This window comes from Aphis gossypii, chromosome 2, assembly GCF_020184175.1.
Source record: "Aphis gossypii isolate Hap1 chromosome 2, ASM2018417v2, whole genome shotgun sequence".
NCBI classification, from domain to species: Eukaryota; Metazoa; Arthropoda; class Insecta; order Hemiptera; family Aphididae; genus Aphis; species Aphis gossypii.
In genome coordinates this window covers 51,151,595-51,179,396 of record NC_065531.1, presented here as the reverse complement: position 1 = coordinate 51,179,396, position 27,802 = coordinate 51,151,595, and the positions used below count along the sequence as shown (strand labels likewise).

The window sequence follows — 27,802 nt, the reverse complement described above, 5'->3', positions numbered from 1 at the left end:
ACTATGTAGGGGTGAGAGAGGAGACATTTCAGTTGACGACATAATATACGTAGGACGTAGGTATATAATATAGTATAATAGAAGTAAACATGCAACAGACTAACAGAGACTGAAATTTGTTACACACTTGATAGACTTATATCACTTCTAAGACCATAAGAATATTATGATAATATTCATGTGACTATCGCCACTTTTATGAACCTATAACAATTCTCATTAGTCATTAGTTCATTACCCTCAATAAGGGCTTAAAAATTTAATTACAATCTACAAACATGAGTTTTATTCAAAAGTTCGATTAAAATGTAACTTATAATAATTAGAAATTTAATATTAATGTACTATTTATTTATTTTACTTGTAGACTAAAAAGGGTTTATTATAATGCAAACATATTATTTACTTATTTTTTAATAGTAAATAGTGATCTTATTTTAAAAAATATATTAACTCATACTACTTATTATGTAGAAGTTATGTGCTAAAATACATTTTCTTCTTTTTAAAATGATTTCACAATCTACAAAATGTATCTACATAAATTGAAATTACATTTTTATCTTTTTCTTGCAATTCATATTTCATTTATTATTTATTTTATTCTACCTTTTCTCAGAATAGATTATTCAATGTGTGATCAGCATTTCATGTATAGAAAATTATAATAGTTATGAACTATGAGCACATGTACATACAAAAAACTTACTTGATCACCAAAGCTTTATTTAGAATGAGCGTACTACATAGCCAATAATAAGTAATAAGCATAGATTTAATTTATAACATGATTATATATTTCTGTAACTGATTATTGTATCAATTAAAAAATAATAATGATAATAATAATCAATGCACAACATATTATAATATTAACTATTAAGAGTGATAAAAATGTATTAATATGAAAGATGAAACAATTAATACATAGTGAATACTTACTTTTGATATTAAAGGTCTATGGTTAACCAATCACTAAATGTAAAAATAAATCACTTTACCAAATACTTTACTTCATCCTTAAGATTTTCAATTTTTTTTTTAGATAGTATTTTTGTTTTTTAGGAATCTTATTTTGTTAATAAAACATTTCTTAAATTAATTAATTAGAAATTAATACAAGCTATCATTAGTTTTATTGAATAATTATTTATACAATTTTAGACTTTAGTAATCATTAGGTATCTTTTTACTGAATGCACCAAAAACTCACTAAATAAATAATTTATATTAAAATATGTATATTCCATACATACATTGATTATCAGTCGAGACAATAAAACAAACTTTTTTTTGTTTAAAATTTTTTCATAACTCTATTTGTGATTAAAATAAATAACAAGTTGAATAATATTTAATTATTTTTAATTAGTCAAGATATTAGGCTGAAATTAATGTCAAGTTATTGTTTTAAACTTTTTTTTTAAACAATATCCCATATACCCTAGAATATTTTTTTCCATAATTGAAAATTGACTAACTTAAGGCAATGCATAATTTTGAGTTAATACATATGCCAAAAAAAGTAGGTAAACAAATACTCATAAATTGGTCTAAAAAAAAAAAAAAAAATTATACAATCATATTTAGTAATAATAATAATAATAATAATAATAATAATAATAATAATGAAAATAGTTTATAGTTTTATACATATAAATATTTCTATACACTTCTATAATGGAAATTAATTGTAATAATTACAAATCAATAGTCCTACATAATTTTACACTTACACTTATACAAATGATAAAATTTGCAATATAATATACTCAAAAAAATAGAATGTACATAATCAATGAACACTTTATTCAATAATAATCTATTATTCCCATATCAGTGGGAAGTGCATATATTTTCGCAGTGATTAGCATCAGTCTGTTTTTGCCATTTTGGCTCGCAGTTTAGCATGAACCTGTAGAAATTCTGGTTTATCTTCATCTTTTTCTTTTGCATCAGTTTTTTCCATTTGCTATAATTCAAAATGAAACACAATAATAATGTCATAAAATATTTCCAGCACAAAAATAGTTATTTAAAGAGATTAAAATATATTGAATTCTTATTTTGGAAGTCATACATATAAATAATAAAATTATTATTGCTTTACATTTTACTGACTTGGCTTCATTTTAATGTGTGTTCCATAACAGACATTTAATTGAAATTTTTTAAGATGATTAGGGAGTGGGTAATAACCAACTAAAGGTATCCTACACTCCAATCGTACAATATTTACATGATCCACGATGTACATACAGTGTCATTAGAGAAGAGGTTATACCATTTAATCTATTCTGTGGTTATACTATTGGAAATTCTGGTGGTCAAAACCGCGGAATACCCTAAGCTAAGGTTAAATCCGCTTATGATAAGTTTTCTAGTTTTATTAAATTATATCCTTTGATTTTTTTCACGTTAAATTGTTCGTTATATTATAGTATTTACAGAATACGATAAGAAATTATGCAATTTTAGGTTGGTTTTTGGTATCATTTTTATGAGAGAAAATCTCAATCAATACAAACTGCCTGTACATTGCAATACAATTTGCGGTTAAGCCTCGATGTTAAGTGGTGTATATCGAATTTCTAAAGTAGTGCGACATGGGTCAAATCATTATTATTATTTTAAAGAGTCTCGCGGTTTGGCGTACCTACTAGGTAACTTAAAAAATATGTTTATGCATCTAAATATTTGTATTATATACATTTATTATGTACTCTCTCTCTCCCAAAAACTTTTCTACGGGTCCATTTACTTGTTCAATAATATTTATGTAATATAATATAACAGCACTATTCATCTGTATAACCGATGATTTTTTAATATTGAAAACGTTGAAAAATCTTTACACCAATAATAGGAATGCATCTTTTATTTTCACTATTTTTTTACGCGGTTCAGCACTGGTGAACACATAAATGACACCATCAATTTTCTATTGCCAACTTAAAATACTAACGAAATGTTTTATGTTTATATTTAAAATATGCGTATATATCGAACATCGAAATGTACATTTTTGAATTGGCCTGTTACTGTAGATAAATGTTTCATATATATATACACACACATACATAAATATATATATATATACAGGTAATAGGTTTTAAATATAATATAGGTACATAATCAGACTTAATAGGAATATACAGGAATATTGGTTCTAAATTTCAATACATAAATACCGGTGTGGTTTTAACTTATCGTCAATCTATTAAAACGTACCTACTTCAACTAATTATAATATATAACGTAATAATATACATATCGATGCACGAGCGCTTGAAGTATTGAATGGTACTTAAAAGTGAAGTGGTATAATTAAGCTTATAAGTTTTTTTTTTAGTTTGTGTACAAATTAAGTTATAGAAGACCCGTAGTGAAGTAATTATAAAAGAATTAAAGATAGGTACTGTAAAAAAAAACTTAAACTTCCAATAAAATGCAGTCACTGTTATTATAATTAGCTATTTGAAAGTCATAAGAACATAGCTATTATTGAACAGTTATGATTATCTTATTGTTTTAATGTCATTTCAAAAATAACTATTGGTTTTATTTTATTTTTACACGTTATATTAGAGTATAAGTTTTATGAAATAATCAATTTTTTAAGAATAAAATAGAATAAGTATTAAAATACCGTTTCAATTTTTTTGGCCCGTTCTTCTATCATTCGTTCGAATGGCGTGCGACAAGAGTTCTTTTGTTGTTCGATCTCCTTCTGACTTTGTGTTCGCTTGTGTTTTTCTAGTGCCTTTTGGAGTTCTGATTTTTGTCCCAGAACATTTTTTCCGCTAAAATATTAATTATATGTTAAAATAAAAAAATCAAACATTTTAAACACCTAAAATATACATTTTTTGATTGAATAGGAGTTCTCGATGAAGATTTTGATGGTCAGCGGAGGTCAGGCATGGGTTGGCCGGCTTCCGTGGTAGGATTAGTCCATCCTGGTGCATGTCTCTCGTGCAATCAGTCGCCATTGTCATATCTGAATAATACAACACACAATTATGACTGTAATTAATAATAGATAAAATACAGCAAAATATGTTTTTACATTATTACATATATATAATTGTCACAATAGTTATTAATTATAGGTATAGAAAAACACACATGTTTGTACGAAAAATGAATTTTACAGAACTTATACAGAACACATTAATAGTATTTACTATTTACATAAATAAAACAGTTTATTGAGCCCACTAAAAAATTAATAATAATATTCATGTTGCTTGAAAATCGTTATAATTCTACGTGATTCTAAAACATCAAGTAAGTATAAATTTATGACAAATACAAAAATATATAATTCTAAAAGACCAATATAAAACCATATAAAGACCATACATTTAATACACTTATATATATGTATAGATAACACAATTAATTAGATAACCTCATTATACAAATAATAAAGTTAAGCTTTTTATATATATTTACTGTACAAATGTATGAATCATACATTCATACATTATAGATCGTCTAATGTTTTTTTTTTTCAAATATACTTTAAAAATTGAAAATATTTGCATTTAAATTTTATGCTAAGCATTATAATTTTTGAAACGATAATATGAGTATAACGTGATGCGATATATAAAATTATAAAATAGATTGTTGTAATTTATTATAGTTTACGTCACCACTATTAAGATTAAAGAAGCAAAAATATACTAATCACACATTTTTGCCAAATACACAAAAGACAGAAATTAATTTTTATCTTCGTTTTAGAAGATGAGATAGGTAATGTGTCTTTTCGATATTTTAGCTATTATATTTTTACCCTTTTTTCAGAACATATTGAACAACTTTGTACTTAAAAATAATAAAATCAACAAGATTTATGAAATATGTAATATGTTAAACACAAAACACTTAAATAGTATTTATCATAATTTCATTTACAGTTTTTAATAGTACATCATTTTTACATAGGTATATTTTAATAATATACGCAATTAGTTTCAATGATCTCACAATAGCTTACATAGATTTATTAAATCATTAAGACTAACACATTATGTTCATTTTGGTTTATTTAACAATTAATCTAAGTGTCAATGATGTGATTTATGATATTTTAGAGCGCATTAACCTAGTTTATTTTATACTAAAAATATACTCATAAAATCAATAGCTTTCCTGTACGCGCTCGAAAGATGAAAGGTATCGTAGATTTTTAACCTAAGTATATTTTTTATTTTTAATCTTACATTTTAAGTCCCACGGAGTTTAATTAAATTCCCTGAATGTAAACCGGGTATCTAAACAATTTTTATAAACATAAAATTAGTTTATATAGAATGAGAATTTAAAATATAGTACTCGGTATTGCATCAATTGAAGATTTGATTGAAGTATATTGCGGTTATACGGGTAAAATATTCCTCGTATTTAACATAATATGCCAACGATTACCACTTTGAACACTCGTTCCTTTCGTTCTTATATTTTTGAATTAAATATTTTGAGATCTACCATAGTCTACAAATGAGATAAGAAAACCACTTTTAGTCGGCCCTTGTATAAAAGCTGACAGTGGCAGTATGACCTCTTATGTATAAAATATTTTTTTACAAAATTCATAACGGGCAGAATCGACACGTTTCTTAGTTTATAAAGAAGTTTGAAATTATAAAAAGGGCAAGAACAATGATAATTTCAATAATAATAATAATAATAATAAAAATAAATTTAAAACTAACACTCGTATATTTTTTTCTTAAAAAAGAACTGTTATCCGGACGAATTGACAATAGTAATTTGTGATAAAAAGTTTATACTTTCAATTAGTTATATTTAAAAACAAATTTAAATAACTATAATTAATAAGTTCAGTTAAACTCAAACTATAATTTTTTAAAGCTGAGAATAATTTTTCAGATCCTAAAATATATTGATTTATAGAAATATAGAATTCAGACGTTGCTGCGTAATAATTCATAAATTATAAATTATTATGTACGATACCATTTATCAGTGTTTAATTTACTTAAATATAAATATACGAGTAGGTATAAATTAATAATTCTCGTATGTTTTGTAGTTACATGTATGTAGGTGCTCATTACTCACCAGTCATTAGTAATTATTACATTGTTAAGTGTTAACATTACTTATCATTTATAAGAATTAGTGAGACGTGAATTATATAATTGAAAAATAAAATTACTTATAAGACCATAAAAAATAAGTGATTTATAAAAACGTGACGCCGATTATGGTGGAAAATTAAATTGATTACCCATACAATAATATTGTTAATCTTAAAAAAACATTTGTTAATGAATTTCAGTGTCATGGACAGAGAGTATAATAAGAGGGTTAGCAACCTTCCTAAAAATGTGAGTAGATTTAAAAAATACTTTTAATGTTTTGTGAATAAATTTCATAAGACTAATCATAGGTATGCATTAAAATTACTGCAAAAATTAAAGGTATTATGGTTACAGCATTAGAAAAGCAAACTTATGAGGAATCCTATAGTTAAGCATTTTATATGTAAGAAATCGTCACACTACTCAACCCAAATAAAACAAAATTAATAATTACAATCACTGATATATTTGATGTGCATTAAAGTATATAAGGTAGCATTAAATGAATCTATTGATATTATTTATTTTATTTATATTTGTTTTATCATTTATAATAATTAATGATTAAGTTTAAAAGACATAACGTGGTATATTAAACGTAAATTATAAGTCTATATTTTTTTATGAACAATTAAAATGAAACTTGGCCTAACTTAACAAATTTCATGTGAACAAAAGTTTAATATCAGCTGAATGTTTACGGTATAGTACTATAAAAGTCACTATAGAATAGTGTATAATTTAATACCCATCTGTTAATTATTTAGAAATAACGCATTGCCAAGTGTTGTAAATTGTTCATTTTAGTAATTTGTAAAAATGATTTACACATGCAAATTGCAAAGTATAATGATCCACGAGTTTCGATTGTTTTAAACGGAATAGTTTATTAAATATTAATAAATAATAATAAAAAAACATTCTACATTATGCTACATGATGAGAGAAAACACACTTTATTTATGTTCAAAGGGTTTATACTGAAGTAGGGAGGCGTGAAAGGAAAAATGCAAATAGCGTTTCACAGATGAGGATCCTTGATTCAGCCTTGTCGAATTTCTAAAGAATATTAATAGGTTTATACATAAATATTATCATTACTACTAAGAAAACTATTTTTTGAGCGAAATTAATTATTAAAATAACCTATTTATTTTTACAAAAACTTATAATGATAAATAAACGATAATTTATAGAAGAAAAAATAAAACATATTTAATTAAATTAAAAATGTCAATATTTATTCAATATTATAAAATAATAAGGAAATGTGTACACGAATAATTAGGATTAGAATATAGTGTAAACCCCCCGTTTAGCTTGTTATTTTAGTTGGCTCCCCCAGCCAGTGAAAACTTCAAAAACACCCGCGGATTTGAGATTTTTTTTGGTGTATTCAATCTTAGAATTTAAATTGAAACAAAATATATAAATTGGCTTAAATTTATATTAATAATAAATTCAATATAAACACCAATAAGTCTTAATTAAAAATTATATTTTAATGTTTATTTCTAATAATATATAACGTTTAATTCTAAAAGTTTATACTAGACCCTAGTCATTAAATTCATAAAATGCACCAAGTAGTACAAGTATCTCTATTTATCAAAATAATAGATATATGCCATTCTATTAATTATTAATAAAGAATATTTTCAAACAGTAGATATTTGAGTTATTTTTAAAGGAATATAATTATATGTAACAGTATATATATGTGACAGTGACAGTATGACACATTTTTCTTTCTATAGTCACTAAAAGATTTAAGTCGTATAAGTGGCACAAACACATTTATGTCACTCAGAAGATTTATTGTAAGAACAATATAATAGTTAGGTATAGGTTGATACCTTCATCGGCTTCATCGTGCACTACTTGTTGCTGTTTGATCGATCAACACATATTCATAGGTCTGTCATTTTAGAAAATAATGGAAATACTCTGCAGCATTCTTACCGGGAGAGCACAAAATAAACAAAACACGTACTATTACACATAAACATAATATAGAAACCTATGAACCTATGGGTATTTCCTATATGTTTATTATGTGTATGTCTGAACATATAATACCAAGGCTATTATATATATATATATATATATATATATATAAACAAATGCGTGTGTATAAATAAATAAAATAGGATACAAATAGGTACCTACTAAATGATAATATACAAGATTTTCGGTTTTCTAGGCTAAGATGAAATGACTGAAATTTATAGGACGGTCGCGACACGAAAAAATAATAACGGTTTAAACTATGCGGCCACTCCTCTCTCAAGAATAAAATTATAAAAAAACACTTCTGGAACTCGAGTGGAAATTATAATAAGATATTACAGGTAACTGCAGTTATTTAAGTCGTTAAAGTAATTATTAAAATGTGTTGTATGCGTCATAATATAACTAATAATGATAATTATTGATAATTTTTAAATAAATATTTTTTTCTTAAAATAAGGAAATTAAAATTTTTACTTTGTATTAAGCGTTGGAATAATATATTATTATTATGTTGTAATTCTTGGGGGTTTCATGCGTATTATTGATTATAAAAAAAAAAATAAAAATAATCTCGTATAGTCATATAAACTTAAAAATGTAAGTATATTTAATTAGTTATTTCAAATATGTTTAAATGTGATATCTCAAATTAAATTCGAACCTTTGTACTTATAAAATACACCAGCGTCAGCGTCTATTATTATCTTTTCAAATCTAACCTTTGTAATAAAAGTGAGTAGGTACACCTATATAAACAAGTATTGTATAAGTGACGATGAAATAAATTTTATGTATAAAACTTAATATGTAATCAAAGAATACACCAAAACATATAATATTCCAAATAATAATAATAAAAAAAAAAAACGAGGTAATAATTAAATCACTAATATAAATTATACGAATAAATAAGTTTTAGTGAACTTAATCTGTTTGGAGAAGGTTAAACTCAAATGGGAATTTTTCCACACCATAATGTGTTATTATTTTTTAATATGTAATAATTCGAAAATCGATACGCAATAAAACTATCTGTAAGGCTATAAACGAAATTATCGAAAAAAAAATGATTATAATTCATTCTACTCGACTCTGAGATACATTAAGTACCTATTTATAGTTTACGCAGACGAAGATAATATATTAATTTCGTTGTTCGTTAATCAATTTTTTTAAATATATATATGAATTTAACTCACGTGTTTCCGGGGAAAAAATACGCGTTTACGCCAAAGTGCGAACAGAACGAACACACCACACACGAAATAAATAATAATACGATATTGCAGATTTATAATAATATATAGTATAATATAGAAAGCAAGTCTTCTTCAAAAGGGAATACACGCGTAATAACCGCCATTATTATTAGAGTTGACATCCCCCTGGCCTTGGGACGACCTACGGGTCACAGCGAGCGAGGTCAAGAAACCCGTTCTTCTGAAATCCAATTAATACATATTATATATAGTGTACCTACGTGTCAGTGCGTATATCGTACGTATCTTCCGAACACAAAATATAACATACAGGAAGTTTTCTCACGAATACACCGCACGCCCGTCAACCCAATCGATCGGATCTCATTCGTCTCGGTCATTGTTTCAAACCGCGTACGTGCGATTCTCACGTGTTGATATTCAATTTGCGATGGCACTATGTATATAATATTAATAGTAATAATACGCCGCAATCGCTACCTAACGATACGCAACACGCCGGGCGGAATCTTTTGTTATATTATTTTTTTATGAAATAAACGTTTTCGTTCGATCGCGCACGCCGTCGGTACAATATCGCGTTATATATAGTGGCACGGACACAAGTCGGTCACGATCGTCCGAGTGACCTACAATCGCCGTCCGAGTGTCAAAGATAACGTGTTTACATTATTGTATATTATATATTGTAGGTTTTTCATTGTTAGGCACGTCTCTATTATAGATATAATACACTGTAAACACCATATATATATATATATATTATATGCATATCGAAATAAATCGGCGCAACAAATGGGTTCCGTTTACGATTTATGCCGATGAATTACACAGAGAACCGGAAACTAAATCGATTGGCACACACTGCGTATATAATATATATTATAATTTATAATATTATTATAACGATCCCATTCAACTATATTAAATTGTATTAATGAACAAAAAGAGACTACTCATTGTATATCGGCTGCAGAAAAAAAAATGTACTAGAAACTGAAACACATTCATTCAACCCCGCCGAGCAAACGGAGTAGACTTTATGCATAACTCACGTTTGTATTGTAATATTGTATGTTTATATATAAAAACGTCGATTGGAAAGTCTTTCACTCGGATCACGATTATTTTTTGTAACAAACTAATAACATTTAAACAAATAAAACGGATTTGAAATTTTTTGTGAAGGTTTTTATTGTTCTACAATTATATATATATATTCAATGTCTTTTTGTTTACAAATCATAAATATCTTAGAAATGACATGTGTCATTAATAAAATATATATTTAGGCGCTATTTATAAATCAACGTGAAGAAATAAATTATTTATTATGAACTCATGTCATATGAATCATAGAACAAAAATAATATTTTTATTTAAAATAACCCTCGACGGTAGTTATGAATTAGATAAACTTACTTACTCGAATTATATTAGTTATATTTATTTATATAAATATGGATTACAAAAAAACGATTAAACGGTTTATTAAATACAACAATAAAAACGGTGTTAAGAACTATTATTTTCATTTGATATTATTACCAAAAAAACAATATTAAATAGATCTATTACATTATATAGAAATATTATATTATAAAAAATAATTTACAACTGTCGACGACTTATCGTCTTATCATACTATCGTAGTACTTGTAAAAAAACATAACTAAACATACTCTTCCGAGATAAAACTGTAACGATATAAAAAAATAAAGAACGCTATTATATATTATTAGCAAAAGTTTAGAGATGGTGTCATAAATCAAAATATGTTTATTTAAAAATATCAAAGTTGACTACTGTCAAAGATTTAACTGATTTAAGTCTATACTAAAGTTTAGTATAACTACTATAACTAAACTTTATTGTAAAGTGTAGACGTTTGTGTTTACAAATTTACAATACTGTGTAAAATATAAATATAATATAATATAATTTACTTTAAGATTAGAAGGTTTAGAGGTATTATACTACTACACACTGTATGTCTATACATATATATATAAGTAACTAATAACTATCAATAATTATTATTTTGAGTGTCCAAATTTTCTCTAAATACTACACCACACTAATTTTAAAAAAAGACGGGTACCTATGGCAATATATAAATATATGAAGATTATTCATAAATCATAATACTATAACTAAAATGAATTGAATAATTTTAATAAATACATACTATAAACTATAAAATATGGTAGTAGAATGTTTATAGAAATATATTATAATCTTTATGCAAATGTAACTTAATACACTATACACTGTATAGTGTATTAGTACCTACTGCATAAGTAGTGGTTAATAAGTAATAACAAAACACCGCAACAGTTAGTAAGTATAATGCCCATAATGAATTATTTCGATATAGGCTATAAGTTTATTACAGAACAGAATATTAAAATATTTTTTATTGGATTCAATAACACATTGATTATTATATCCAATATACACAGACATATATTTTATTTGCCTTTCAACCATTTATAATTACAAAATAAATCCATAATCAACTGTCACAATTTTACACACATACAAACAATACACACAAACAATCACGGTAAGTGGTATTAGACAAAATAAAAATAAAAAATAAAAGATGATAATAATATGCCAGTCAGATTCCGAACAAAAATGTTTGATATAGCCCAATTAAATAAATCAATTTTCCGTCCTCAGTCCTACGTTATCTATCATTTATACAATATTATATTACACTGTATTTTTCTACAGACAAATATTTTATGTGGACATTTTTTTTTTTTTTAATTATAATTTAAATAAATTTAAATTATAATCTTAGATACTGAACGAAACGATGAATTTATTTATTAGTTTTACAATGATGTGTTTTTTTTTTTTTTTATCTTTTTATAAAAGGATAAATGCATTAGTTTTCAATATTATAAATAAGACAGCTTGAATATAAGTTATTCTCACAACAAGTAAAAAATATCAAGAATACATAGTCACAATATTTATTGTTTTATAAACATTTAAAAAAAAAATCATTAAAAGACGAAAAATTGACAAAAGTTTCTTTGTAAAAATTAATAAAATTGTAAAACAAAAAACTTTACCAACCCCTTCGTTTAAAATCGATTTTACAAATTTTGTAAGTACAAATTAAAATTGAATTTAATGCATCCATTATAGTGACTAATTTTTAAGTAATGACGAAGTAATAGCGATTTTTCCTAATTTACTATTAAACTATAAATACTACTTTTACTTGAAAATTTACTGTTTTTAAATTTTAACTAATGAATTAATAACTATAGGTCTTTTTTACTTACTATTTAATTGATTGAGTTGATGTTTTTGCCCATCGAGACTCTTGTTATCAGCCTGGAAAAAAATATTCATTAAATACTCACTTGGTTTAGAGTAATAAACGTTTCTAAAAAAGGTAGTGTATGTGTAAATTTTATTTTATTATAGTTAACTAAAATTGATTAATAATAATTACGTTTTATGTTTCAGTAGCAACCATCTATGTAATATTATGAAACATAAAGATCAACATAACCTATTTTTATTTTTAAATGAGTCATTTATTAATCTCAGTAATTTTGGAATTATAGACGATACAAAGTTATTATGTACAAAATTTTAATGTCCATTAATTATTTTGGTATCTACTACATTTTCCATACATACCAGACAGTAGATACATTAATGTTAAATGGTTTTTTTTATGTTAAATTCAAGCAACGCTTATAAGTTATTAGTTAACTATATATGCCTTTTAGTTAATTTTAATATTTCATATTATTAATATTTAATATATGTCTACATTAATTTATAGTCTATCTGTCTATATTATTTATTTTTTCAGGGGGGGGGGGATTTCAATGTAATTAGGATTTAACACAGGTATCGTTTACGAACAAATTAAAATCTTTTATTATAAGTCTCTTAAAGAATATGAATAGTAACTTAGTACCAGTTCTTGGCATGGGATATACCTATATAGGTATATTTTAGTTAAAAATTATAACTTATAAAATATAAACCTACTACTCGTATATTATAGTGTTCAATGCATACACCTTTCAAGTCCCTTTTATGTATTTTTTATAAGTTTTCTGTTACTTCATTAAATGTATACACAATATATACTATACATTATCATCTCTTTAATGTACCTACTGAACACATTTTCTTATACTAAGAAAAAAGACAATTATAATATTATTAATGTTATTGGTATTTGACTAATTATTCAGGACAATTCAAAACTATAAATTAAATAACTTAAGCCCATAAATTGTTGATTAGATTGAAATTTTATCATTATAATGTTTTTATGGTGTTATAAACGTTTTTAATAGATAATTTTGTTATCTTGTCAGTTATTATGAGTGTTTAATTCATAAGCTCATAATATTAATGTTGAACATTTTATATAAGATTGTCATTTATTTACTCATTACAGACCTATATCTTATTTTTAATATAAAGCAATAATTAAATTTCTAATTTATGGCAAAAAGGTTTTGTAAAAATTTTTTGATTGGACGAGTATAATTATCAATTTAATTAATAAATGACAAATTTTAATCATGAAAATAAATTTATGTATAAAAATGGTTTTTAATTTGGTATTAAATATTAAATTACTATTTTTTGTTTTATTTATAAATATTAAAAATAAATTTTGAAGTTCCACTACTCGCAAATGAATGATTCCCTCTGAATGTTAAAATGTTAATCAAGTACATTATTCATAAATACTTATATACAATTTGCCAAATGTTATTAGTAATAAATAATAATAATAAAATCAAAATATTCTTAATCAATACATTTGGTATAGATTATTGTAGAGGGTGATTAAAACACACGTCTAAGATCAAGTATAGGATTTTAATTTTAAATGTTATTTAAATAAAATTTGGGCATTAAAAAATATGCATAACGGTTTAAGTATAATAATAATACATATAATTTTATACTGACAAACAGCATAACTAAATTAAATGTATTATTGAAGATGTTAAACTGTGTGATAATGATTAAGTAATGTTAGAGATAATGCAGTATAAAATAATAGTCGAATTCAAAAATTTTAAATTTGAAAGTTGTCAGTTGAGCGTTATTTGATAGTACCGGTTCATCCGGGTTTTAACGCGGTGCCATTCAGGCAGGGCAAGTGATTATAAATTGTAAATAATGAATAAAAAAATAGAAGAGGGGCAAACTCCATATACGCAAGACTTTAACACTTTTTATTGTTTGAAACCCGTTTCACTACAGATTACAGTTTTTTTTACGTATGTAGTTCTAAACAAAATCACACGTGATGAAGGGGAAAAAACCATAACATCCGTTGCCTGTAGTGATAAGTTTAATAACAAAAGTAACAGTAATGCAGTAGGGGAGAAAAACCGGATATTAAAATATTATAATAATAATAATAATAATAATAAAATAGCTATTTTCGTGCATATGCAGCGAATTATTTACTACTCACGAAGATTAGATAACAATCAGATGTAATCACTTGCAATCTCGCTTACAATGTTCTTCTAAACATGTAACTATATTATTTATTCTTAAAAATGGTCAGATGACACTATTTTTTTTTTTTTGTACGTTTAAAAATATTATATAACACAACTGATATACAACCACAATTATTATTTGGATAGAATATGATCACGGTACGATGACTATAAACTATTTCATAGCACAATTCTGTACGTTTAATTAACTATATTTATTTGTGATGTTTCATGTTACCAAATCTTACAAATTATATAATATTATGATGATATATAAAATAAATATTATATAGAACTAAATAACACTAAACGACTAGAACGAAAGCTCCCATAAAATGCTCAACGGTCAATTTACACTAGTGCTCACACACTAACACATATAAATATAAAATTAATAATGGAGATTCATAATATGTTGAATGAATAATAAAAATGTGTTCAATATCAAGTAGTATAAAATTTGGTTCTATCTAATTTATAACACAATCAAAAATGTTTATGATGAACTTAGAAAGTTTAGTTTACCATTCACTATTTATAGATATATAATATTTAACCATGATCAATGTATTTTAAAATATAAAGTAATTAATTACACAGGACACAGGTGATATAACATATTAAGTATATTTCAACACTTGTAAAAATAATATTAATAAAAATAATTTAGAACTTATAGTACCCCCCCCCCCTCCCAAAAAAAAAATCAGATTCACAGATTCGACAAAGTGACAATTGTAATAAACCAATGACATTAAATCTATATTGAATATAAAATAAATAAAAGTTAATAGTTAAAACTCAGATTTCTAAAATCAAAATTATAGAGTATCGACTATACCGTATATACAGTGTAGACACTTAATTAAATTTAAAAAACACGTTTTGTCAGATACTTTTACTCGTATACTTATGTATTTTTTTTGTGTCAATATCTAAAACTGAATTAAAAATTGTTACAGCAAAAAATAAATTAAAAAAAAGAAACTAATATTTTTGACATCGATGTTTCAAATAATTACCCTAATATATACATATATTATTAATATATTACATAAACGAATACCCAAATAAAATACTCTAAAATAAAAATCATTATTAATAGTTTTCGGTTATATGAACAATATAGCTTTATAGAATGACGAATGTATCATAAACAGATAAACATTTTAAAAAACTTACCGTTGCCATAAGCGTAATGCGTTGTTAATAAAAATAAAAATAAAAATAAAAAATTAAGTTAAAATGCCTAATGAGCTATGATTAGTATAAGTAATAATATATAAAAATGAATTTAAATTTAATTTTGTGTGTTGACAGGAAATATAATTTAGCTGGTACAAGCGTCCTGTGCGAGTTACTACTTACTCCTATGGCAAATACGTTTTGAAATGTGTTTCCCATATTTATTATTACGATGCAATTTTAAAAAATTTTCAAGGTTGCTCTGTATTATCGAAGTCACACCCACATGTTTTCAACATAAGTAAACATCACTTGAACCGTATAAAAGCAAACAAGGTATTGCAGTATATTATATATTATGAATTATGATACATAGTTGTTCTAAACCAGCAGATAAAATGCTTTTATATCCGAGACATAAACTTATCTAAACGATCACTGCGACATATAATAGCATATAACATATAACAATATTTATTTGAATCCTACACACCCTGAAGCGATTTTCGTATACAAAACGACTATAGGGTGATAATAATGATTAGGTATTGTTGGTCAATTAAAAAAAAGGTTATCGTGGTGTAAAAACTAAGAAGTATAATATAGACAACATATAATAATATATTAATATGTCGAATAAAGTAAAGGGCACATAATTGTGTCTGCAATAATTTAGTGCAGGTAGTAAATACTGACGTACTGTTGCACGAAAATACTTAACGACGAAACAAATAGTTTTCTAAAAGGTCGAAAATGAAAAGGTTGATACCTATTTCTATATATTGTAATATTTAAAAATGTTATTCAAATTTCAAACAATAAGAAATAGGTAGGCATGCTTGTTATTTTACACTAAGCCGGAAAAAAAGACCCATTAAGTACCTATATTATTTCCACTAACCTTGCCACCATGAACCGCCAACGTCGTAAAAACAATTAACATCCATTAGTCATTTCGATTATAAACAATTAAATAATAAAATAATATACATTTTAAGTATTCTAATGAAACAATAACACGTGTGGGTAGAGGTATACGACATCACGACAATAAGACAAGACGACAAACAATAATATACGCACGTTTGAGATAAAAAAAAAAAAAAGAGTTCGAAATAATTACTATACAGCAGAACTATGGATGTATGGAATTCAAGGAATTTAGATTAAAAATAAATGTATTTTAAGACACTATACAATAATTATTTTCATTATCCCATCGATTACGTAAGCCCACAAAAGGACATACAGTTTTTCTAATCACCGGTTTCCGTGCGGTGCAAGTTTGAAGATCAAACAGACGGATAAGGTATCGTATTATTTACTATTAATTCGTCCAATCGTCCGTGTGCAATATCATAATCTACGAGACATCACAACGGTCGTCTGGAACAGTTTTCGAAATTTTTTTTAATCGTCTCATATAGTGACAATAATATAGGAACTCGACAACATGTTAATTGACGGACGTTAAGTCTTATACGTACATCGTTAGATTAATTTAATATAGACGTATAATGCATATTACATATAATATTTACTCACGAGAATAGTCGTGAATACACCTGCTCCCCCGAGTGTGGCGAGCGGTGTATGTATCGTTTATGTCGTGGAATTCTGTTATTAAACGAATGTAAACCGGTTTGTGCACACTGGTCCGTGGATAATAACAACAATAACAATAATATCACGTCGGTGGTTGGTCCGGGGGTAACATTCGCCGCAGTTTTCTTCAGACTTGAGGGGTAGACGAATGCCGGGCACTGGCGGCGTCGGGATGTTTCGAAACGACGAGAACGTCGGTGGAGCAAAGATCTTGGCGCAACTAGTCGAATGAAACACACTCGAAAAAGAATAGGAAGCGATCGACGACTGAGACGCTGAATGGAAGACGGAGAGAGCAGCCGGACAGCAGTGCGCGACCGAACGACACGAAACCTGAACGATCACTGTGCCATCTGCCGACCGTTTGCGGGAAACTGCGACGATATCCGTGCGTCGTTGTTGAGCGTTCGGTGACGGCGGGAGACCGTTCAGTGGGGGCGACCTTGAAAGGGATGGCGAGTGGTGTGCCCAGGAAACGCAGTACCGCCCGCCGCGGCTTTCAATTGTATACGAAATTATATCATTATGTGTGTCAGTCATCCCTTTTTGCCAAATTCCCACGCCGTTCGGCGCCCGCCTACGACGCCGACCTCGACATTACCGAGCGTGCTTCGGTCGAACTCGAGCTATGCGAACGTCACGGCGGCGGCTTGTCAAGATTACGTTTATTTAGGACGAAAATAATATTGTACACACGAACTTCATATTATATATAGCTATGACACTAAGTGCTATGTCACTACTACTCACTTCTAGGGTAAAGTTACAGTTGATTTACTATTTTTAAATTAAAGATCAATGATGGAGACGATAGGCGTCAATCGTTCGCGATCTTGACGAAAATCGTTTGTTCGATATAGGTACACGCATATTATTACGTCATTCCGTAAATAAAGATAATAACATATGTATATAATTACACATTCTATTATTATTTCCACAATTTTTAAATCTTATATTATACTGTAATAATTATTGTATATCAGGCTTTTAAGTCGTTTTTCTAGTTCAATAAAAATTCAAACCTATCTGAATCTGTTTCGTTTTTGAATCATTAAAATATTGAACACGAATTCAATAACTTTAAATCAAATATTCCTTCCTACATACAGATCAATCTTCACGCGTTTGAAGTATTAATGACTGGTAATAATCTACCACATATACAAGTCATGAAGGCAATAATTTTTAACCGAGTTATTGATATTGATAATTTTAATAATTCGAAGAACATGTAACTCGATAATTAATAATTAATATGTTAATAGACATTGCCATATTAGAAGTGTTACATTTGAGTTCGATAATTCATCGTACCTTCATTAAAAACCAATGAAAAGAGACAGTGTATACCTCTACAGTCTACATGACAATATGCCATTACTAAAGATATTTTTTAATTATTTATTTAAATTAATATTGGTAATTTATTTTTCTATTATAGTATTTATTATAAATACTAAACAGGTAGTTGAACTATTTTTTGTCAAAAATATAATATAAGTTGTAAGTCAATACTGACCTTTCATATAAAACGATGAAATAGATTCGTTATATACAAAAAGAATCAGTCAAAATATTTTGAAAATTCCATCGTGTACTGTGTAGGTATATGGATAGTAAAAATAAATCGTAACGATTCAATATTAATAGGAATCCTAAACTCGCGTGTCTTAAATCTGTCTTTTAAATTTGTTTTCAGCAATTCTAATTTTTTGTAGTGAAATAAATTTAATATTATCAATAATTTTTAGTGTGAAAATTGACCTATTATAAAATTTAAAGATAAATATATAATCTATAATTTTACAGTGTATTAATTTTTAAGCTAGTAATAAGTATAATATGTGAAATATTACAATTTAAAAATTGAAATACCTTTAAAAAAAATTCCATAAAAAACATAAACAATGTTCGTACATATAGGTATAAGTTATATAATAGGTTAATTTTCGTACTATTATTAAAGGTTGTTACACTAAATTACTAAATTAGAATTTCCGAAAATAAATTTGTTATAATATGGTACTTTTGTAAGACAAAATTAACAAAATAAATGTGAGTGTGGTTTTTTCTTAATTATAATATATATTATATTCAACTATAAAACAATAAGCAAATTAACATGATTTTGACGAATTATATAAAAAATTGAACTTCATATTTATTAAAAATGTTGATACCTATATAGGTATATTTGATGTTAATTTAATGATTTATGAGCTGTGCATTACATTTTCTAAAGCTTTTTTACTTTAGAAATAAAAATGTCATCAATATAAATTGAAAATTTCGAAAGGCATTACAATTATCTCAAAAAATTAACTTAAATATTTAAAAAATTTAAATGTGTGAAAACAGTTATTTTATAAAAAAAAAAAGTAGGTAAGTGAGTAAGTACCGCTTTAATTGGCTCTATTATACATAAGGATAAGGTGTCGAGTGGGTCACTTATTATAGGTCGGTTAAATTTGAATTCAATGATATATCATTGATTGTTTACAAGAAAATCGATTTTGAGCAGAAATGATCAAAAAGCCTGTATCAACAAATGATAAAATATGTTCGTTAAATATAATTAAAAAAGTCAATTATTTTACTTTTAATGTAATAATAGCCAATATAGGTTAATTTATTTTTTCCCTAAAATATTGCATTTATTATATTTTTAAAGTATTTAATTATTATAAAATATATATTTATATCTTCCATATGATATCAAAATCATATACCTTCTATAATATATTAACACTAATAGGTATAATAATATAATTAATATACCATCTGTATAATAATTGTTATTAGTTTTATTATAGTTTAATACCGTTTTAGGTAAGATTACGATTTTATGTCTAAAGCCACTCCCGTTTTTGAAAATCAAAGTATTTTATCGTAAATACATACACACATTAAAAAAAAACATACCATGATAAAATCAATACATTCATTGCTCCGCTCAGAATCTAAAAAATAAGGTTGTCATATTTTGTCAAAAATGTATTGAGAACAATTTTTTTTTATTATTATTCTTTTTAGTTTTTAAAAATAATGAAATGTTATACTTTATCTGCAATTTCAAATATGATAACATTTTCCACTAGAAAAAATACTTTAAAAATTAAATATTGAAGGATTGCATCAAACATCAAACACTTTAAAAAACGCATTATTGTACAATAATCAATAATTAAAGAAGTATTTTAATTACAATATATTAAATTGGATACATTGGCTTGAGGTTAAATATTTTATGATCAGTACTTATAGATATAAATCCATTAATTTTTACATAACACATAAAGTTATATAAATATAATTAGGCGATTAATAACTTATAAAGTTAATAAATAAGAAATTATATAAAATAACATAACTTACCTATAATATATGCAACAGTAATAATAAGACATTGATATTAACAAATATTTAGTTAAGACAATACCTAATATATTTTATTAATTACTATTATATAAAGATTAAATTAAATTTTATTTGAAATTTAAGAATTATTCTGATTCTGATTGTTGTATATTTAAAAATTTTAAAAATTATTTCGCACAATGTTGATAAAATATATATATATAAGCCCTCAATGGCAAAGGGTCAAATAGGCTAAATAATGCTAAGTAGAAACTTAACAAAAAAAAATAATATAAAGGTACTAATGCATTAATCGCTTTAAAAACACCTTATAGGAAACATTACACTAGCTAATGACTAAGCTTAGAATAAGCTTATTATTTGTAAATAATATTAATAAACTCGTATTTATAATTTCAATAGAAATCCCAATGAATAATAACAACGCAATTACCTATTAATTGGAGTGAAATGAAATTCGTTTTCTTTTAAAATTAAAATAGTTAGGTTATCATTTCCGCCAAAACTATTTTCTTTTTAAATTATTGTTTACTGTAACTTATATTTGTATTTTCATAAATAGAATAATAAATAATTGCGAATCATTACAATCTCATTTTAATAAACAACTTTATAAATCACACATAAAAAAAAAATTATACTTATAAAAAAAATAAATGTATTTCAAGCCATTTTACAAATAATAATTGTAAACTATAATAATATTCTAAATGTATATTATAAAAAATGTGATTTTAATAATTTAGTATTGCATTTTTAAATGTTGCATAAAAATAATAAATTTTAAGTGATCACAATATTGAACCAAAGTCCAAGATAATATTATTTGACTTATCTGACGAAAGAATACTAGGTGACTAATACTAGTAATACTTTTTAAATATCAAACCAATTATATACAAACATTTTACATAATATGTGAAAGCATTTTAATTGTTTTAAATAAGATCATTTTGTTATGACATTTATTTGGTGTTTGTCATGTTTTTTATGCTTTTGTCTAAACCAGGACACGACCATAACAATAATCTATTTTTCCTTAATTAATCCTTATTTAATCCTTGTAGTTCAAGCCATTCAAAGGTTTCGTTTTAGCTTATACATTTTACATTTAGTTAATTTATAATTTAATTTAAACTTTACTCAGCATGCTTTAGATTCTGAGCGGAACAATGAATTTATTGATATTACAATGATGTATATCATTTGTTAATGGGTCTGCAGAAAATCATTCAAAGTAGAAAAATATTTAAATTTTCAACTTTGAAGATGGTTTCTAACAGAAAACTAGTTTTGTTTGTACTTTGGGGATAAAAGTAAAAAATTCCCAGTTATATTTAAAATAGCGGAATCGTAAGTGTGTACCATTCTGCTATACAGTGTGCATACACATAGGAGTTGAGTGGGTCGCTGTTAGGCAGTATTAAATTTTAACTCAATGCTATATCATTGTAAACAAAAAACTATTCTGAGCGGAGGCCGGTCCGTCAGAGTGCTAACCTTTATTACCAAGTATATATTTTCATGATATGTTTTTTAATAAAGCTATTAAAGTCAATTATTTTACTATTAGTATTACTGAAAGTTGATAAAAGTTTTTTCAAAAATATTGCATTTATTATATTATTATATTAATAATAATTTATCGCGATTTTTTTAACAATTAAGGTACTATTTTTAAATGCATATACTTTTCTTCTAATCTATTGATTAACTATAATTTAAGTAATAATTATATATAAAATAATGGATATTAATAAGCACTTATAAATTATATGAATATATAAGAAATGTATAAAGTATATAATATAAATGCTTCATTTATTGTTTAGATATTATATCTTATAGAAAAAAAACCTTTGAATAAATTCAATTTTTTTGTTTGTTTCATTAGTTATAACTTATAAGTCTAAATAGTAAATAATATACTTATTATATACTATATTATAGGTACACCATATTATACTATAAAAGACTTATGTATATACGGCTAAATCTAGACAAAACATAATTATTGAAATTTCCTGTTATAAAATGAATTGCGATCATAATTGTGAGCTGATCGAAAAGGCGGATTGCGGATACATATAAATAATCAAATAAATATTTATACTAACTTCCTATATTTACACTATCACTCAAAAAGTCATACTTATGGTAAAAAGTATTTTTAAAAGAATTTTAATGTTTAGCTAATGATCAAGAGTAGGTAAAATAATGAATTACTTAAAGAATTTAAATTTTAATAAGATATTAAGATAAACAAAAAAAAATATAAAAGTATTGTATTTAGGCACTATACTTATACAATTTGTGAAAAAATTATAAAAAGTATTATATAGTACCTATATATGGTATTATGTACATATATATATTATATTTCTGGTAAAGTTCGAAAATTATTGATAAAATTGGATTATGTAAAATTTAAAACCCAATATTTTCCATACAATGCTATGAGATAGTAAGGAATGCCCGAGCAAAGTATAATTTGTACAAAATATGTAATACTTTGGATAATATGATTTTTAATCTAATTCGTACCAGCAAAAAAAATAAACTAAGTACTAAGTAGTAATAACACAATATTATAATAAAATAAGTTTACAAATTGAAAAATATCGGGATGTGGATTATCTATTATTTTAAGTCCTACTAATTAATAGTTATTCTAAAGTAATACCTTCCTAAAATGTTAATAATACCTAATTTTATGTAACTTTAAAAATTAATATAGTTCATTCCATAGGTGGAAATTTGATTGAATCTTAGGTGGGCTTAGATCAATCTTTACAAAATAAGTAGGGGGAAATGTAAAATAAGCACAAAATTCGTCAAAATCATGAATATTTGCAAATTTAATCGTCAAAAATTTATAAAAATGTTATTTAAGTAGCTAAGAATTGAAAATTAAACACAACATTTTCCATAAGTTTGGCTTACAGTAATTACAAAAGAAGTTAAGCGTTGAATAATTTTATAAGCAATTTTACCTTAAGTTTAAATTTTTATGAAATCCAATAATTTAAAATTCACGCATAAAATAATGATCATTATTACTATCAAATAATTTTAGATTTTTTAAGTAATTAAAAATTACTAGTCGTAGAAACTTACAACATACATCAGTTGTTTAAATTGATGTTCACTGTACATGATTTAATTTTGGGGTATTCATGTTATTAAAACATAAGTCACAAATCACCTTTTTCATCATCACTCACTGGAAAATATTATAATATATACCAGGACCTAGGCTGACAAATCAGATACGTTCAGATTCGTTTTTTATATACAATGATACCTATATGATTATAGGCATTCAAATTTGAAACAACCATTATAATGACCTATTCTATGTCCTAAGTCCACTCGATACCTACTGCTCAGTACAACGTTTTTTTTAATTTTATTATTATACTTAAAAATGTTGTTAAAAATGTTTTTTTTTTTAATCAAAGAGCTTGAAAATATAATACAATATCCAACATAAGTAGTAGTTGTTCTAATAGATATGTAAAAATATTTATGATACGTATATAGGTACAATTTATTTTAATACAATTTTAATTACAAACTAAATTAATTTTAATATTCGTGAAAGCATGCAAACATGCTATTATAAATTATAATAATATTTTTCAGTTAAATAGAAATTAAATTTTATACATTTATTTACTAATAGTTTTATTATTTTACACAGCTATAAAGTGTAAAAAAAACTTGCAATTATTTAATTTTCACTAATCATTATTGACGTCCTAATATTTTAATACAAGTATTGTAATAAATCATACCCGTATATAACCGTATAGATTTTTTTTTTTTAGTCATACTATTAAATTAATATTAAATAAACCTATTTTCAAATTGATTATCTTTATTTTTGTTTAAAAAATACATATTTAAAAGGTATGTATTCTTTATAAATTAATATTATAGCGTTCGCGTGGTATACCAACCACATATTAGACTATTAGACTATTAGACTATTAGAGTATAAATGCGATGATACACTCAGTTTTTGGCTTTATTACTATCAATCACTTAATGAGCTAAAGTCATGGTTGTATATACTAGTATAGCAATATATAACGTAAATAATAAATAATAACATTTAAAATACTTTTACAATGATCAATGATTCATTAATAGAAAAAAAATAGTTCAATATAATAAAATAAATCATTAAACCATTCAAACCATTAACTTTACTGTAGTGTTTATTAATTATATACTAGAACGTTTCATTTTGTATAAAATAATTCATTTTACCAAAACTAATCAATTTTGAATGGTTGTAAAAGAGAATGTTCGAGTTATTACTAAATGCCGATAGCATAAATTTATGAAAATATATTATAATGCGGAAAAAAATTTTAAGTCGAAAACTATGTCAATATGCCATTTAAGATAACCAATAATCATGAAATATTTAAAATGTTTATAACAATTAGGTAATTACTAAACTAAGCAATTGACGAATAATAATAATTTAAAATGGATATTACCTAAAATATGAATGTGGTATGTATTTATCGACACATCGTACAACGTACGTATAAGAATAATCGTTTAATATATCTATATATTGTGTAGGTACTGTAAATTGTGTTTACGTATATATGAGACGTCAGTTGTTAGAGTATACTCTAAATATGCAGTACCTATAAAGTATAAACATATACTAACTGTTAGTATAATAATATACAGTTTTAAAAAAAAGTTCATATAGGTACTTATCGTAAAATACGGAATGTGCCTATAGGTATAAACAATTTTATAGCACATTTATGTAATTATAATAATTAATTGTATATACAATGTGATTATGTAAACGAGACATTTCATTCATGTCACAGGCCACAGAACTATAAATATTAAAAACATCTTATACAGAGCAATAAGGGTATAGGACCATCACTTCCTTCGAAATGTTATACAAAATTATTTTTTATTTATACCAACAATAATTATATTATAACTTTAATATACCTACGTAGGTTTCGTATACGTTACGTATTTAATATGCCGTTTAAATAAATTAATTTATATTATTTATGAGATCAATTGATAAAATAAATATGAGTAATGTTTAACAATATACATAATAAATTATGCCTAAATTAAATAACTATACATACTAGGTATTATAAGTGTAGTATTACTTGTATTAGTATAGTATAGTATTAGTAATTAGTTTATATAGTATTAGTCTATATAGCTGTATGCCTGAATGCTAGTATGGCAGTACAATCAGTACAGACTCATGGTTTATTACTGTTGAGAGTTGTATTACAATTGTAAAATTACCCTAAATAATTGAGTAAACATTAATAATTATTATTTGAGAAAATGAGAAATAAGTTAAAATATATTTGCTCTTCGCCTTCTTAACTGCCATAAAAATACTTTAAATAACTAAATTTAAAAATTGTAAATAATGTAAATGCATGATAAATCTATATAAATATCAAATACTCTTAAATACGTTTTAGATTTACTAGTTTTAATTAAATGTTTGAATGATTCTTTTAAAAATTGTAAATTGTAGTTGCTACTCCATATAGTTTGTAGTTTGTACAAACAATAAACATATAATTTACGTATAGGTTTTCGGTTTTCGATACAAGCTGGATGCTCGTTAACAAATACTTATCGATATTATTCAATACGTTATAAGGTTATAACTGAGTTACAAAATTGATCTACAGACTGGTTAGTAAGTATGATACAACTGAAATTATGTTCTTAATAAGAGGGGTGAGAGTGATGACACTCCAGGATTTTATAGGGGTTATTATGACACTTCCCATGTACAGTACATTATTATATTATTGTTTTTACGGTTTATATTATTATTTAGTCGTGCAGGGTACTGAGTTTTCCAAATCTCACAGAAATTAAAAATACCCTATAAGTACAAACTTTTAAATTTAAAAAAAAAATTTCAATTAATAATCATTATATTGTAGTTAAATTGTTTATGTAAATCATAATATTGTATTGACTGTAGATTGTAGGGTCTAGATGTATGTTTTAGTTTTTAAGTATTATTATATTGTAATGATGGCATCCTTAAAAAAGCTTTAGTCGTGCGACCACCGTAATATTATATATAATATTAGAAAATAAAGGCGCGGCTAACCTTGCAGGGAGGTGTCAGAAAAGTGCCGCTTAAGCTGGTAACCGGCGCTCGTCGTCCGGTCTCGGTCAAACAGCCGTCCGATTTGGAATCTGGACACGATGACGCCGGGGCTGCTTGGTGATCGGTCTCGGGTCCGTCGCCCTGATGATGCCTCTTCTGCTGCAGGTCAGGCACGGACGCGGTCTTCTCCAGTTGCTGTAGTTGGACGACGGCCCGATATGCGTTCGGGGACGAAGGCGTCGACCTGCAGGCCACCACGGCGGGCGGTACGAGCCCGTCTAGAGCGGCCAACCGGTCACACATCGCGCGCGCAACCGGCAGCCGCGACAATGAGTCACGAGTGAGTAAGTCAGTTGTAAGCGACGACGAGCGAAGTACAGGCAAACAGCCACGACCGCGGTGCACGGCGGTGATCCCTGCGCGCCACCGACAACTTTGACAGTGTGACCACGGTCGTTACGCGATACAGGTACACACGTTTAATCGTATCGTTACAATAATAATACAATAACCGCACGAGTAAACACGATTATTTACTCCATCCCCCGACAACGATAGGACACTTTTACGATAGAAATTGGAAATTTACTATTATGAAAACTATTACTACGGATAGTG

General features: G+C 25.8%; 1 protein-coding gene across 1 annotated transcript; it reads right to left on the bottom strand.

The window, feature by feature from the left end:
- Window positions 1-1,348: 1,348 nt before the first annotated feature.
- Window positions 1,349-27,569, bottom strand: LOC114125560 (uncharacterized). Its single transcript, XM_050201533.1, has 5 exons — window positions 27,185-27,569; window positions 12,655-12,706; window positions 3,865-4,000; window positions 3,650-3,803; window positions 1,349-1,972 (listed from the first exon to the last, which is right to left on the bottom strand). The coding sequence occupies exons 1-5, from the start codon at window positions 27,485-27,487 to the stop codon at window positions 1,874-1,876; spliced, it is 744 nt and encodes a 247-aa protein (XP_050057490.1). The 5' UTR covers window positions 27,488-27,569; the 3' UTR covers window positions 1,349-1,873.
- Between the last annotated feature and the right edge of the window lie 233 nt (window positions 27,570-27,802).

Excerpts from the sequence above, each read along its gene's own strand:
- LOC114125560 (XM_050201533.1), bottom strand. The coding sequence starts at position 27,487 with ATGTGTGACCGGTTGGCCGCTCTAGACGGGCTCGTACCGCCCGCCGTG. Across the intron at positions 12,707-27,184 it reads TTCTGACACCTCCCTGCAAG|GCTGATAACAAGAGTCTCGA; the intron begins GTTAGCCGCGCC and ends ATTTTTTTCCAG. Across the intron at positions 1,973-3,649 it reads GGGCCAAAAAAATTGAAACG|CAAATGGAAAAAACTGATGC; the intron begins GTATTTTAATAC and ends TTTGAATTATAG.